General features: G+C 36.0%; 3 protein-coding genes across 3 annotated transcripts; 1 reads left to right on the top strand and 2 right to left on the bottom strand.

Moving 5' to 3' along the window:
- The first annotated feature begins 17 nt into the window (after window positions 1-17).
- Window positions 18-1,746, top strand: LOC124436361 (xaa-Arg dipeptidase-like). Its single transcript, XM_046986278.1, has 3 exons — window positions 18-570; window positions 642-1,121; window positions 1,193-1,746. The coding sequence occupies exons 1-3, from the start codon at window positions 216-218 to the stop codon at window positions 1,594-1,596; spliced, it is 1,239 nt and encodes a 412-aa protein (XP_046842234.1). The 5' UTR covers window positions 18-215; the 3' UTR covers window positions 1,597-1,746.
- LOC124436363 (gamma-aminobutyric acid receptor subunit gamma-1-like) lies at window positions 1,594-3,362 on the bottom strand. Its single transcript, XM_046986280.1, has 5 exons — window positions 3,123-3,362; window positions 2,972-3,054; window positions 2,558-2,683; window positions 2,075-2,424; window positions 1,594-1,914 (listed from the first exon to the last, which is right to left on the bottom strand). Exons 1-5 carry the CDS (start codon window positions 3,332-3,334, stop codon window positions 1,663-1,665), a joined length of 1,023 nt encoding a protein of 340 aa, XP_046842236.1. The 5' UTR covers window positions 3,335-3,362; the 3' UTR covers window positions 1,594-1,662.
- Window positions 3,363-4,826: 1,464 nt separating this feature from the next.
- LOC124437265 (dermatan-sulfate epimerase-like protein) lies at window positions 4,827-11,000 on the bottom strand. Its single transcript, XM_046987258.1, has 5 exons — window positions 10,785-11,000; window positions 10,634-10,716; window positions 9,513-9,662; window positions 9,262-9,438; window positions 4,827-9,123 (listed from the first exon to the last, which is right to left on the bottom strand). Exon 5 carries the CDS (start codon window positions 8,662-8,664, stop codon window positions 5,341-5,343), a length of 3,324 nt encoding a protein of 1,107 aa, XP_046843214.1. The 5' UTR covers window positions 8,665-9,123; window positions 9,262-9,438; window positions 9,513-9,662; window positions 10,634-10,716; window positions 10,785-11,000; the 3' UTR covers window positions 4,827-5,340.
- Between the last annotated feature and the right edge of the window lie 2,818 nt (window positions 11,001-13,818).

Below are 13,818 nucleotides of genomic sequence, written 5' to 3'. Positions count from 1 at the left end.
GTAATATTACATCATATGATTTATAAATAAAATTTTATTTATATGAAACTGTGTTGAATAGTTGAACTTGAACTTAACATTCCTTCAGATGAAATCGAAGACGCGAAGGGATAGATGAATAAGAATAAGGCACCTGTCAAGTGATGTTATTTAAATTTCATGGAATGCTTGCGTTCTAGCTTTAGGAGCAGCCGAGGCTGAGCAGGTTGAACGCTATGGCTGATTTAAAATTTCAAGATCTTGTAAAAATATCAGATACTCGAATTGATAATCTTTCATCTGAACTTCACCAACTCAGTCTAAAAATTTGGGAGAATCCTGAACTGAAATATGAAGAATTTTTCGCGCACAACTTACTCACTGAAACTTTGAAGGACTACAACTTTGATGTCAATCCACAGTTCACTTTGCCAACAGCGTTTAGGGCGGCGTACTCGCCAAAAATCAATAAAGAAGACGATGGTGATACATTAACAGCCGGTATTATCTGTGAATATGATGCATTACCAAACATTGGTCATGCTTGTGGGCATAACCTTATTGCTGAAGCTGGTATAGCTGCTGCTTTAGGTATTCACAATTTCCTTGCATTAATATAGCAATAGAACAACAAATAGCAGACTTGTTTTATTTTAATGTAGGTGTGCAGGCTGCACTAAAGTCATCATCAAGTTTGGGGCGTGTTGTTGTCTATGGAACTCCAGCTGAGGAAGGTGGTGGAGGAAAGATAAAAATGATCAAGAATAAGTGTTTTGAAGAAGTTGATTTCATAATGATGGTACATCCACATTCATACAATGCAGCTTTTCCTACATACATTGCTTGTATTGGTGTGAAAGTAACCTATAAAGGTCATCAAGCTCATGCATCTGGAGGACCATGGGAAGGTGTTAATGCACTTGATGCGGCTGTTATGGCATATAATGGGATTAGTATGATGCGTCAACAGATGAAACCTACATGGCGCATCCATGCTATTATTACAGAAGGTGGAACAGCGTTCAATGTAATTCCTGCTAGAGCCAGTCTTCACTGTGGAGTGAGAGCACCAACAATACCAGAATTGAAGATACTTAAGAAGAAAGTTCATTCAATCTTTGAAGCAGCAGCCAGATCAACTGGTGAGTAATAAAACTGACAACTTTCAGCATTTACAAATCAACACCTGTTCTTTGGAATCTATGTTTTACAGGATGTAAAGTTGAAATCAATTGGGACGGCGAACCATACAAGAACCTAGTGACAAACTCTATTTTGGCAACTACCTTTCAAGAAAATGCCCAAGAACTAGGTGCACCCTACATGCCATGGTATGAACAAATAACTAAACCTGGTGGCTCAACTGATATGGGAAATGTATCTCAATACAAGCCTGCAATACACCCACGATATTTTGTAAGCAATAGTGTCACACACACACCTGAATTTCAGGCAGAGGCTGGCACAAAGGAGGCTCATCAGTACACTATGATTGCAGCTAAATCAATGGCTAGGACATGTTTACATATCATGAGTCAGCCCGACTTAATGAAGGAAATAAATATGGAGTTTAGTGAAAGTGTAAAAGTTCAGGGCGGTGAATTGGACGATGAATAAGTATTGATTATATTTATTTTTGGCTTAACTTATTGAAATAGGTGTTCTGCTAAATCTTTCAATTTTTTATAGATAATAGAGCCAGTATACAATGTTGAAAACTGTGTATGATAAAGGGAATAAAATAATGGATATCTTATCAAACCAAAATATTGAATTGTGTTTCATTTCGATAGGAATATTATCTGATTCAAATGTATCATCAATTGACTGTTCAGTACATCTTGTATGATCATCCTCTTCAAATGCATCTGAATGATTCTCCTTGTTTAGGAACTTCAAACCAGGAAAAACGCAATAGACATTGCCCTTTTTAACCTATAAGATAAGTCTGTAATTAGGTTTAAAGTTTCAAAGCCTTACACAAATACATGTCTTAAACAGATTAACGGTAAAAGATATTATTTAAAATCAAAGAATGATTTTGTCTTTTACTGAATTTTGCATTATTCTCTATATTTTTATACAACATTTATACCGAGTTTTTCCCTCCAACACATTTTCTCCCTTTCTTTGTGTACAACTGATAACAGAACATACTTTGAAGTAAAGCCATAAAAATGAAACAAAAAGAAGTTATCATGAAGATGTCTGACGCTTTAACATATGAAAGATGTGGCAAGGAGCTATTGCTACTTGTTAACAAGAAGACAATCGAGAGAATCATGGTGACCTCAAGTGTTAAACGATTAGCGATGTCCTCGGAATCCATGAAAAACGAAAGCCATGATAACAAGACAAGAAATACAGACGGGATGTATATTTGAATAATATAATAACCCGGACGACGTTCAAATTGCACGACAATGGTCACTTCTTGTATAATACCTAACAAACGATAAAGAAGAAGACAAACACTTTTTAAGATTATTAAGCATCAAATGCTTAGGAATTCCTGAAAACAAAAAAAGTAACAAGATCTCTTCATTTGGCCATGCTAAAGAGAAGGATGTGTTGTCACCTTTCCCTTTTGGTTGATCTTGATGCATCGTTGTTCCAACGAATTTAAATTGTGGAAGCGCAATGAATCTTACTTCAGTTTTCTGTTTCTTTAGAGAAAATTGAAGCAAGGTTGTCGCATAAGCATCTACACAAAATACACGCAATACATTGATATGATTTTTGTCTAACTAAGATGGATTGGATGACAAGTTCTTGCAGATGCAAATCAACGATAGTGTTGACAATAAGGTGTTGAGGTTCTGTTCTCTATCATAGTTAGCCCATAAGATGATGTTGAAGCTGAGAATGAAAGTTATGGTAATTAAAAATACAAAGAATGTGTTCTCTGTCATAGTTAGCTCATAAGATTTGTACATCGTAAATCAAAAGCTACGTTGAGTTTCATGCCCGAGAATGATTTCATCTTACTTACACGATAAAAAGTTCAAATCACAACTTTGAGTGTCTATAGGGAATTTACGAAAATCCATCGGGCAGTGTACTTTCACCAAGGCCCTTAAATGAAATATACAAATATTATATAAAAAATTAAAACAAACAATCATCATAACAGAACGGCTTACAGTTGACTATAGTACACTTTTCCATCACGATAGAGATTCATGTTGACTCCACCAAAACGATGAAATGATTTCATATCTTTTATGTGGCCCATTCGAATATCTGGAATCCATATCTTATCTAGTAAATGTTCACGAGTCTTGATTCGTCGCATTTTGGTTGAATTCCAACGCAAGCGATAATCGTGCCATTTCAGTCTGATGTACAATATCATTTCCAATTCCTGAAATACAACAATATAGACATTGAAATTAACTGACTAAGCTGAAAGTCAGTGTACCGTTTGAAAACGTATGAAACAATTTAACAAGGAGAAGCAATTTAACAAGGAGAAACAATTTTACAAGGAGAAACAATTTTACAAGGAGAAACAATTTTACAAGGAGAAACAATTTAACGAGGAGAAGCAATTGTTTATTTTCCGCAAAGATGATTCACAGGTTTTCCCACAACAAAACATTATGTCCAGGGGCACACATCCATTTTCGTTCTCTATCAGTTCCTGAATCTCGTTCTTATACGTATATTTAAAAAACTGGAGAGGATGGCGAGGTAGAGAGCGAGTAAGGTGGACAGGGGATGGAGGGTGAGTTAGAGAGGGTGTATAGTGGGAGGGGTGATATGGAGAAAGATGGTGGATAGGGGTAAAGATAAGAGGAATGGGGGGAAGTAAGTGGGGAGGGGATGTGGGGTGGAGAGGGGAAAATCAGATAAATCGAATCGAAAATAAATCGATCAATCGAGATCGATAAAAATCAGATCGAAAAAATCAATCGATCAAAATCAAAAATCATATGAAAGGTCATCGAAAATCAATCGCATGCAATCAATCGGAATCATCAAATCAAAATAATCATCAAATGAAAATAAGTGAGGTGGAGGAGGAGATCAGAGTGGAGTTGAAGTGGAAATGAGGTGAGGGGGAAGGAAAGTGGAGGTGAGGGAAAGTGGAGAGGGGTGGAGTGGAGAGGGGTAGAATGGAATGATAAAATGATAACAGATCGGATTAAATCTGCAGTTCAATTAATGGATGATCTGTAAAATATAATCACGATATAAATCACTCATTGATTCAACATCGTTGCAGAAACAGGTCTTTTATACCAGGTATGGCCGGAATAAATCGCTTGTCATAGCCAGTTAAAATTTCGTCCAAGATCTCCGCTTGATTTTGAATGTATTCTTCAACATTGGAACTAACAAAAATAACAATATAAAAACTGCAAGAAGCTTTTTTAATTTCTTAATCATTCAATATGTAGTTTTCATCTCAACATATAGAAAAATACATTGGATCTATGCTACTACAAAAAAACAAACAAACAACTCTCCACTTTAAAACACAGGTTACAAATGGATATTCTTAAACAATATACACTGGAATATGCTTGCATTGATAATTCTTACAAACACTTGAGATCTTCAACCAACAAAAAAACCTTAGGCAAAAAACACTTTAAAAACTGAAGATGAAATCAACATTTTTTCAAAGGTTGTCACGTAAAATGTTTACTTACACATTCAGAGTTGAATGAGAGAAACCATATGTAAAACGAACGGGAAAAGCACAAAAAGACAAATTATAACATTAAACTGTGAAAAAGAAGTCATGTTTAAACAGCCAAAGATATGATAACGTATGACAAAACAAGCTACAGTCTACCGCTCTTTAAAAGCTTCAACATTTTGTGGAATAATGAATAAAATCGTCTGCAACAATTATTTAATAAAAATCCAGCTGCAATAAATACTATATATGAAATATTATAAATTAAAGTACATTAAATCTACTTGCGAATCCAATAAGGAGGTTTATGAAATACTCGTGAGAATACAAAGAGAGTAAATTAAATACTTGTTAGTTTATTAAAAAAAGTGTGTTTAATTGTTTCGAGTTCATCAAGGGAGGTAAATTAAAAACGTATATTTTTGTGTGTGTCCCTCACAAAAATTTTCCTGCTTTTAACCTTCTTGTATGTTCTGGACAACAATAACATTCTATAGTGCTCTTACAATGAATGTAAAAACAACCAAGTTAAGTCAAGTGAGATACTTCTACAAAGTATGTTCAAGTTGGGAAAACGCTCTGTCGGCAATGAGTCGAGATCATTCGAGATGTAAAAATTAAAAAAGTGCGTGCAGCTCCACCAGTTTTTGTTGCTTTCAAAAACAATTAGTCATTCAATAATTAAATATCTCTCTCTATATTGTATAACTGCGTCAACGACCAGGAAAATTTCTATCATAAATAATTTTTGTGGTTTTTCCACATATCCGTTCAATTTCCTTCACTTCTTCGGAGCTTAATACTGACGACCAGGATAGAAGCGTGGGTTCAATAGTGCCATATTTTTTAAAATGATATAACCCGCTCTTTGTCACCTGTACTATCCTGTGCTCCACCGCTGGTCGGAATGGCATACCAAGGAAATTGTACACGTCACCGGCGGTTGCTTTGGGCAACAAAACGATGTCATCAAACCGCACAATTTTGAATATTTCACGAGGGAGGCTCGAAGCAAGTTTTAAAATGAGCTCAGTGACTGCTGACCATATATGAGCCATTACAATTGAATTTTTCATAGAGGAAATTGAGAATCCACCCAAACGATGCAGCTCATATGGAAGAGCGAATGTTTTATTGGACATTAACATTTCAAAATCTTTCATAAACAGATTCATCTCGACTGGACGTCTGAGCATGTTTACTATCCAGCTTTTAGGGTCTCTAACAACATACACCAACGGAGTTAACGGTTTAACTTTCTGCAAAGGTAAAGTTCTCAGCAGTAATCTTATTTCCTCCAGACATAAAGCTACGATGGCATTGTGAGATTTTTGAACAAATATACCATTTTTCATATCAACCTTCAAAGGATTCGCAAGAGTAATATACTCCTTTGTAATCCTTGCAGCTTCCGGAAGCTCAAAATTATTTTGCCGAAGTTTTTCGTACATTTGATGATCAATAACAGCTTCGCCGTCCTCCTGTTGACCTTTCGAAGATACTCCAATGGTAATAAAATCAACATTTGTCGTAAATATTTCACGAGCTAGTTCAACACCACTCAATGGCAGTCCAGTTATCAATATAGCGTTCTTTTGCACATTTCTTTTAAAATTACGATGGTGAGCTTGTTGAGTGCATGGAAAAGGATTGAAACCATGTATTGTTGGTGAATTGCTGAAGAACAAATGAGTTAGGATCATGATGAAGAGGAAAACGCTGAACACAAAGAGCCTTTTCAAAAACTGAAAATGAAATTTAAAATTCAAACATAGAAACAATAACAGAACGCAGATTATCGCAATGTTCTCAACTCCAAATTCATGAAGAGGGTTTGCGCATAATAACGACGTTAATTCAGGGTCTTCAAGTGATTTAATATCGTCATTATTCAATGCATTCCCGTTCAAACCCAAATGAGAAATAGATACATCATCTCTATGCCTGTGATAGACTTTTCCAAAACTATACGAATCCAAGAGTTTCACGCGCAAAAGTGGATCGTTGAATTTAGTGGGGAGAACAACATGATATTTATGTGAATTCAATGTCAAACCTACACTCAGTCCATCATGAGCGATTTTGGACATTTTAAAATCATAAAGATTATATTCAGGACCGTGAAATAGATAGACAGTGCTGGTGAAAGAAGCGCTACGTCTCCATGTTATGTTCACAAAATTCGTTTCGTATCTCATTTTTTTAACTGAGAATTTATTTCGAATCGTGATATCGTCAGTTTTCCCATTCAAATGTTCCCAGCATAAGTTGTATTGACCGATTTTCACACGACAGGGTCTTTTATCCTTCTCTACCGTGAACATTTCATGTGAGTTATGAAAAAATGTACTCACGTGGGAAACTTTAGCATTGGAATGGAAATGTACAATATCAATAATCAGCAGAACATTTGATCTTAATAATATCAAAGAACGATAAACAGCAGACAATCCAAGGTCTTTGTCATAGGCTGACGTCATGTCACCATTCATAAATATGATATCATTACTATGTGAATAGCCCAAGATTTCTCCACGCACCAACCACGTTCTAGGATCGCTTTTATGATTCAGCCATAAGAAACATTCGCCAAGTTGGCCGACGTAAGGCGGGGTACAACCGTCTTTTGAAGGGCCAAACATCAAGGTGTTTTGTAGGAAGGTGTACTTGGGAGCGTAACGACTTTCTGTGACAACAGCTTGATCTTTGGTGATGAAAACAAACGAGCCTTGATCAGGTTGTTCGTGCCCAGGTGTAAAGCCAACTTTTTCTTTAAGTGCACGTCTCAACATATTGACTGCACGACCGTGCACGTGACTACATTTAAACGCAAGAAATGACCGAGGTAAAGTGTGTCCGCCACCAAATGTTACCACACCCCAATCACTGAACACGTGCATACGAACTTTGTTCACGGGTTTCGGTCTCTGCGTGTCATTGTAGAAAAGATATTCGGTCGTGAGTAAAGATTTTCCTGTTATGGAAAGATCATCTTTTGAGTGATGTTTGATCGTATTTGCCAACCACATGGCTCGTCCATCTTTAAGAACATAACTGTCGAGAAAATATAGTTGACTTCCGGGACCATACGCCCAGTTAAGATTCGAGTCTGCGAAACCAACGGTGAACTCAAATCCCGGAATAATGGTGTACAATAGAAAATCTAAGTGCTTTTTGAACCAGTAATTTGAGGTCAAGTTAAAATTAAAATGACGTTGAGAGATTAGAGCGAATTGAGTGAGTGATCTCATTGTATAAGATCCGTAAGAAACGCCCTCTTGAAAAGAACCGTCGACGACAAGCTTTAAAATTTCCATTGTCGAGTTGAGTGCTCTCACGGATCTTTCCTGCCACGAGTAATAAGCAGATGGATGATAAGGCTTGACGACAACGGCCGCGGCAAGAAGGGACAAATAGTTTGTAGCAACATGATTGTGAATGAATGCTTTCCCCCACCATGCTTTTAATGAAGCCTCGTAAAGTTGAGTTCCAATTTTCAATATTTTTTCCGCATAGCGTTCACGTTGCCTCTGCGTGAAGGAATGGTGAAGAAAATCAAACGAGATAACGTATCCTAGCAACGAGTGTGACAATGGTACTTCGTCACGCGGTTTACTGGTCACCAGCCACGAGTTATAGGATGTTAATCTATCCATAAAAAGCGTCGCTACCCTTAATGCATTGTCATCATCCGGGGTCAGAGTGCAATATAATGCAAGTTTTCCCAATATATTTCCATAAAATTCGTTCCACCTCGAGTTAAATTCCCTTTCATCAACTGGTGGTAATAGACTCGTCCCAACAAATAATGTGCTTAAATGCTGTGCCAAGTTTTTGTAAATCTTCGAGTGACTTGAAGTGGCTTGCGCTCGTAGTTTAGGTACATCTTGCATTGAGAAATACAGCCTCGGATACGAATGTTCGAAATTCATGTTATGTTTTCCGTTGGAACAAACGACAACCACAAAAGAAACATGTAGCAAAAAAATTTGAAAGAATATACAGGATATTAAACAAATATTACGTAGATATTTCATGACTGCAAAGGAATTCAAATAACCGGCCTGCTCACTGTGAGCAGGCTACAAAAAACATGAAAACATCTCACTTCCTTAACTTAGTAATACAACACCAAGATTATCGTGTAAAAAACGCAAAAGGTCAGACGAATTGTAACCAATTATAAAGAAAGACAGAGAATCCTTTGACCTGTGCAAATTGTTGAGTGAGATCATCAATCAAAATGTAATCTTTGAATAAAAAAATGACGTTTTGTGATTTTTATGAGAGGCATATGCATAAAAGAAAATTGGATTAACAGATTATTCTCATGCACGCATCTTCTCGCAAATGTAATATAAAATATATTTTGTTTCATCAAAATCAATTTATTTTGAACTTATCTGTTTCTTATACTGAAGGAAGCGAACCAGATTAGTTCTGGCCGTGTTAATAATGGACAAGCGATCGCCAAGATGAGATCGTTCTTTCTTCACCTAAAAATGAAACAAATAAAAAACCGACTGTGAAGATGTTTTACCGCCTCAAAGACAATGGGAGTAGGGTGAGGTACGGTGAAAAAGTAGAAACTAGAATGAACAACAAAATCAACAAAACATGGAATGGAATCACACCCTGGATTTAAGAGCTGGAACAATTTTCTCCAATGTCGATAGCAATTTAATGTTTGTGGCAATATCATCTGCGAGAGAGCTGTCCGCAAACACTTCGAATATTGCGTCAAGTGCCTCGGCAATCACCAAGAGGCTTTCATTACTGGTAAGGACATCTCGTAAAACTATTCCAATACTCTAGGAGACAGAAGGTTAATCATATATAACGTAACGACAAAAGAAACTCATCGAAGACTATGTGCAATTTTTACCTGAAGAGTTTTATGAGCATCGGGTGTGTCGATCTGAATCAATATTTTCCCCATATTTCCCAAAACATTCATGAGATTAACTTTGGCTGCTTCAAAGGACACCACAAGACTTATTGAACATATTAGTTCCACTTGCTCTATCGTTACGCACTAATATACATGGAAAGAAAATTATAATATACAGAAAGTAAAACGCTCACCATATCACAATACAACTTGTGAGATAAATATTCTCCATTACCGTAAATGATCTAATAAACGCCCCTTGTCTGAACAAGAGATGAATTTGCGTGGTGCTCTTGTTAGGACTAGCTTTCGGCGGCTACATGTTGCAGTGCACAACCATCTCCTGACCCCAACTAGCAGGGCTAGGAGATGTGCACAACCCTCTCCTGAACCCATCTAGAAGGGCTAGGAGATGTGCACAACCATCTCCTGACCCCAACTAGCAGAGCTAGGAGATGTGTACAACCCTCTCCTGACCCCATCTAGAAGGGCTAGGAGATGTGCACAACTCTCTCCTGACCCCATCTAACAGGGCTAGGAGATGTGCACAACCCTCTCCTGACCCCATCTAGCAGGGCTAGGAGATGTGCACAACCATCTCCTGACCCCAACTAGCAGGGCTAGGAGATGTGTACAACCCTCTCCTGACCCCGTCTAGAAGGGCTAGGAGATGTGCACAACCCTCTCCCGAACCCATCTAGCAGGGCTAGGAGATGTGCACAACCCTCTCCTGACCCCATCTAGAAGGGCTAGGAGATGTGCACAGCCCTCTCCTGACCCCATCTAGCAGGGCTAGGAGATGTGCACAACCCTTTCGTAAATGTATCCAAATCAACGATAATGTTGACAATAAGGTGTTGAGGTTCTGTTCTCTATCATAGTTAGCCCATAAGATGATGTTGAAGCTGAGAATGAAAGTTATGGTAATGAAAAATACAAAGAATGCGTTCTATATCATAGTTAGCCCATAAGATGATGTTGAGGCTGAGAATGAAAGTTATGGTGATTAAAAACACAAAGAATGTTTTCTATCATAGTTAGCTCATAAGATTTGTACATCATAAATCAAAAGCTACGTTGAGTTTCATGCCCGAGAATGATTTCATCTTACTTACACGATAAAAAGTTCAAATCACAACTTTGAGTGTCTATAGGGAATTTACGAAAATCCATCGGGCAGTGTACTTTCACCAAGGCCCTTAAATGAAATATACAAATATTATATAAAAAATTAGAACAAACAATCATCATAACAGAACGACTCACAGTTGACTATAGTACACTTTTCCATCACGATAGAGATTCATGTTGACTCCACCAAAACGATGAAATGATTTCATATCTTTTACGTGGCCCATTCGAATATCTGGAATCCATATCTTATCTAGTAAATGTTCACGAGTCTTGATTCGTCGCATTTTGGTTGAATTCCAACGCAAGCGATAATCGTGCCATTTCAGTCTAATGTACAATATCATTTCCAATTCCTGAAATACAACAATATAGACATTAAAATTAACTGACTAAGCTGAAAGTCAGTGTACCGTTAGAAAACGTATGAAACAATTTAACAAGGAGAAACAATTTAACAAGGAGAAACAATTTAACAAGAAGAAACAATTTAACAAGGAGAAACAATTTTACAAGGAGAAACAATTTAACAAGGAGAAACAATTTAACAAGGAGAAACAATTTAACAAGGAGAAACAATTTTACAAGGAGAAACAATTTAACAAGGAGAAACAATTTAACAAGGAGAAACAATTTAACAAGGAGAAACAATTTAACAAGGAGAAACAATTTTACAAGGAGAAACAATTTAACAAGGAGAAACAATTTAACAAGGAGAAACAATTTAACAAGGAGAAACAATTTAACAAGGAGAAACAATTTAACAAGGAGAAACAATTTAACAAGGAGAAACAATTTAACAAGGAGAAACAATTTAACAAGGAGAAACAATTTAACAAGGAGAAACAATTTTACAAGGAGAAACAATTTAACAAGGAGAAACAATTTAACAAGGAGAAACAATTTAACAAGGAGAAACAATTTAACAAGGAGAAACAATTTAACAAGGAGAAACAATTTACAAGGAGAAACAATTTAACAAGGAGAAACAATTTAACAAGGAGAAACAATTTAACAAGGAGAAACAATTTACAAGGAGAAACAATTTAACAAGGAGAAACAATTTAACAAGGAGAAACAATTTAACAAGGAGAAACAATTTAACAAGGAGAAACAATTTTACAAGGAGAAACAATTTAACAAGGAGAAACAATTTAACAAGGAGAAACAATTTAACAAGGAGAAACAATTTACAAGGAGAAACAATTTAACAAGGAGAAACAATTTAACAAGGAGAAACAATTTAACAAGGAGAAACAATTTAACAAGGAGAAACAATTTAAAGGAGAAACAATTTAACAAGGAGAAACAATTTAACAAGGAGAAACAATTTAACAAGGAGAAACAATTTAACAAGGATAAAACAATTTTACAAGGAGAAACAATTTAACAAGGAGAAACAATTTAACAAGGAGAAACAATTTTACAAGGAGAAACAATTTAACAAGGAGAAACAATTTAACAAGGAGAAACAATTTAACAAGGAGAAACAATTTACAAGGAGAAACAATTTTACAAGGAGAAACAATTTAACAAGGAGAAACAATTTAACAAGGAGAAACAATTTAACAAGGAGAAACAATTTAACAAGGAGAAACAATTTTACAAGGAGAAACAATTTAACAAGGAGAAACAATTTAACAAGGAGAAACAATTTAACAAGGAGAAACAATTTTACAAGGAGAAACAATTTAACAAGGAGAAACAATTTAACAAGGAGAAACAATTTAACAAGGAGAAACAATTTAACAAGGAGAATTTAACAAGGAGATTTAACAAGGAGAAACAAGGAGAAACAATTTAACAAGGAGAAACAATTTACAAGGAGAAACAATTTAACAAGGAGAAACAATTTAACAAGGAGAAACAATTTAACAAGGAGAAACAATTTAACAAGGAGAAACAATTTAACAAGGAGAAACAATTTAACAAGGAGAAACAATTTAACAAGGAGAAACAATTTAACAAGGAGAAACAATTTAACAAGGAGAAACAATTTAACAAGGAGAAACAATTTAACAAGGAGAAACAATTTAACGAGGAGAAACAATTTAACGAGGAGAAGCAATTGTTTATTTTCCGCAAAGATGATTCACAGGTTTTCCCACAACAAAACATTATGTCCAGGGGCACACATCCATTTTCGTTCTCTATCAGCTCCTGAATCTGTTCTTATAATATTTAAAAACTGGAGGGACGTGAGAGCGAAAGTAAGGTGGACAGGGATGGAGGGTGGTGGAGGGTGGAGGGGGATATGGAGAAAGGTAAGGTGGAAAATGGAAGGAAGGGGTGGAGGAATGGTGAGAAGGGGTGAGGTCGAGAAAGAGGTGGAGGGTGAAAAAGGAAGGTGAGGGAAGAGGTGGAAAAGGAAGGGGTGAGGAGGGAAGAAGGGGAGGAAGGGGGGGTGGAAGGGGTAAGGGTGGCGGATCAATGATGAGGACATCCAAATTGAAGACATCGGATATTACGATCTGCAGTTCAACTATTAATGGATGATCTGTAAAATAAATCACGATATAAATCACTCATTGATTCAACATCGTTGCAGAAACAGGTCTTTTATACCAGGTATGGCCGGAATAAATCGCTTGTCATAGCCAGTTAAAATTTCGTCCAAGATCTCCGCTTGATTTTAAATGTATTCTTCAACATTGGAACTAACAAAAATAACAATATAAAAACTGCAAGAAGCTTTTTTAATTTCTTAATCATTCAATACGTAGTTTTCATATCAACATATAGAAAAATACATTGGATCTATGCTACTACAAAAAAACAAACAAACAACTCTCCACTTTAAAACACAGGTTACAAATGGATATTCTTAAACAATATACACTGGAATATGCTTGCATTGATAATTCTTACAAACACTTGAGATCTTCAAACAACAAAAAAACCTTAGGCAAAAAAACAGTTTAAAAACTGAAGATGAAATCCACTTTTTTTCAAAGGTTGTCACGTAAAAAGTTTACTTACACATTCAGAGTTGAATGAGAGAAACCATAAGTAAAGACGAACGGGAAAAGCACAAAAAGACAAATTATAACATTAAACTGTGAAAAAGAAGTCATGTTTAAACAGCCAAAGATATGATAACGTATGACAAAACAAGCTAAAGTCTACCGCTCTTTAAAAGCTTCAACATTTTGTGGAATAATCAATAAAA

This window comes from Xenia sp. Carnegie-2017, unplaced genomic scaffold (genome assembly GCF_021976095.1).
Source record: "Xenia sp. Carnegie-2017 unplaced genomic scaffold, XeniaSp_v1 HiC_scaffold_16, whole genome shotgun sequence".
NCBI classification, from domain to species: domain Eukaryota; kingdom Metazoa; phylum Cnidaria; class Anthozoa; order Malacalcyonacea; family Xeniidae; genus Xenia; species Xenia sp. Carnegie-2017.
Note: the sequence above shows the minus strand (reverse complement) of the source record. Positions and strands in the feature narration are given on the sequence as shown.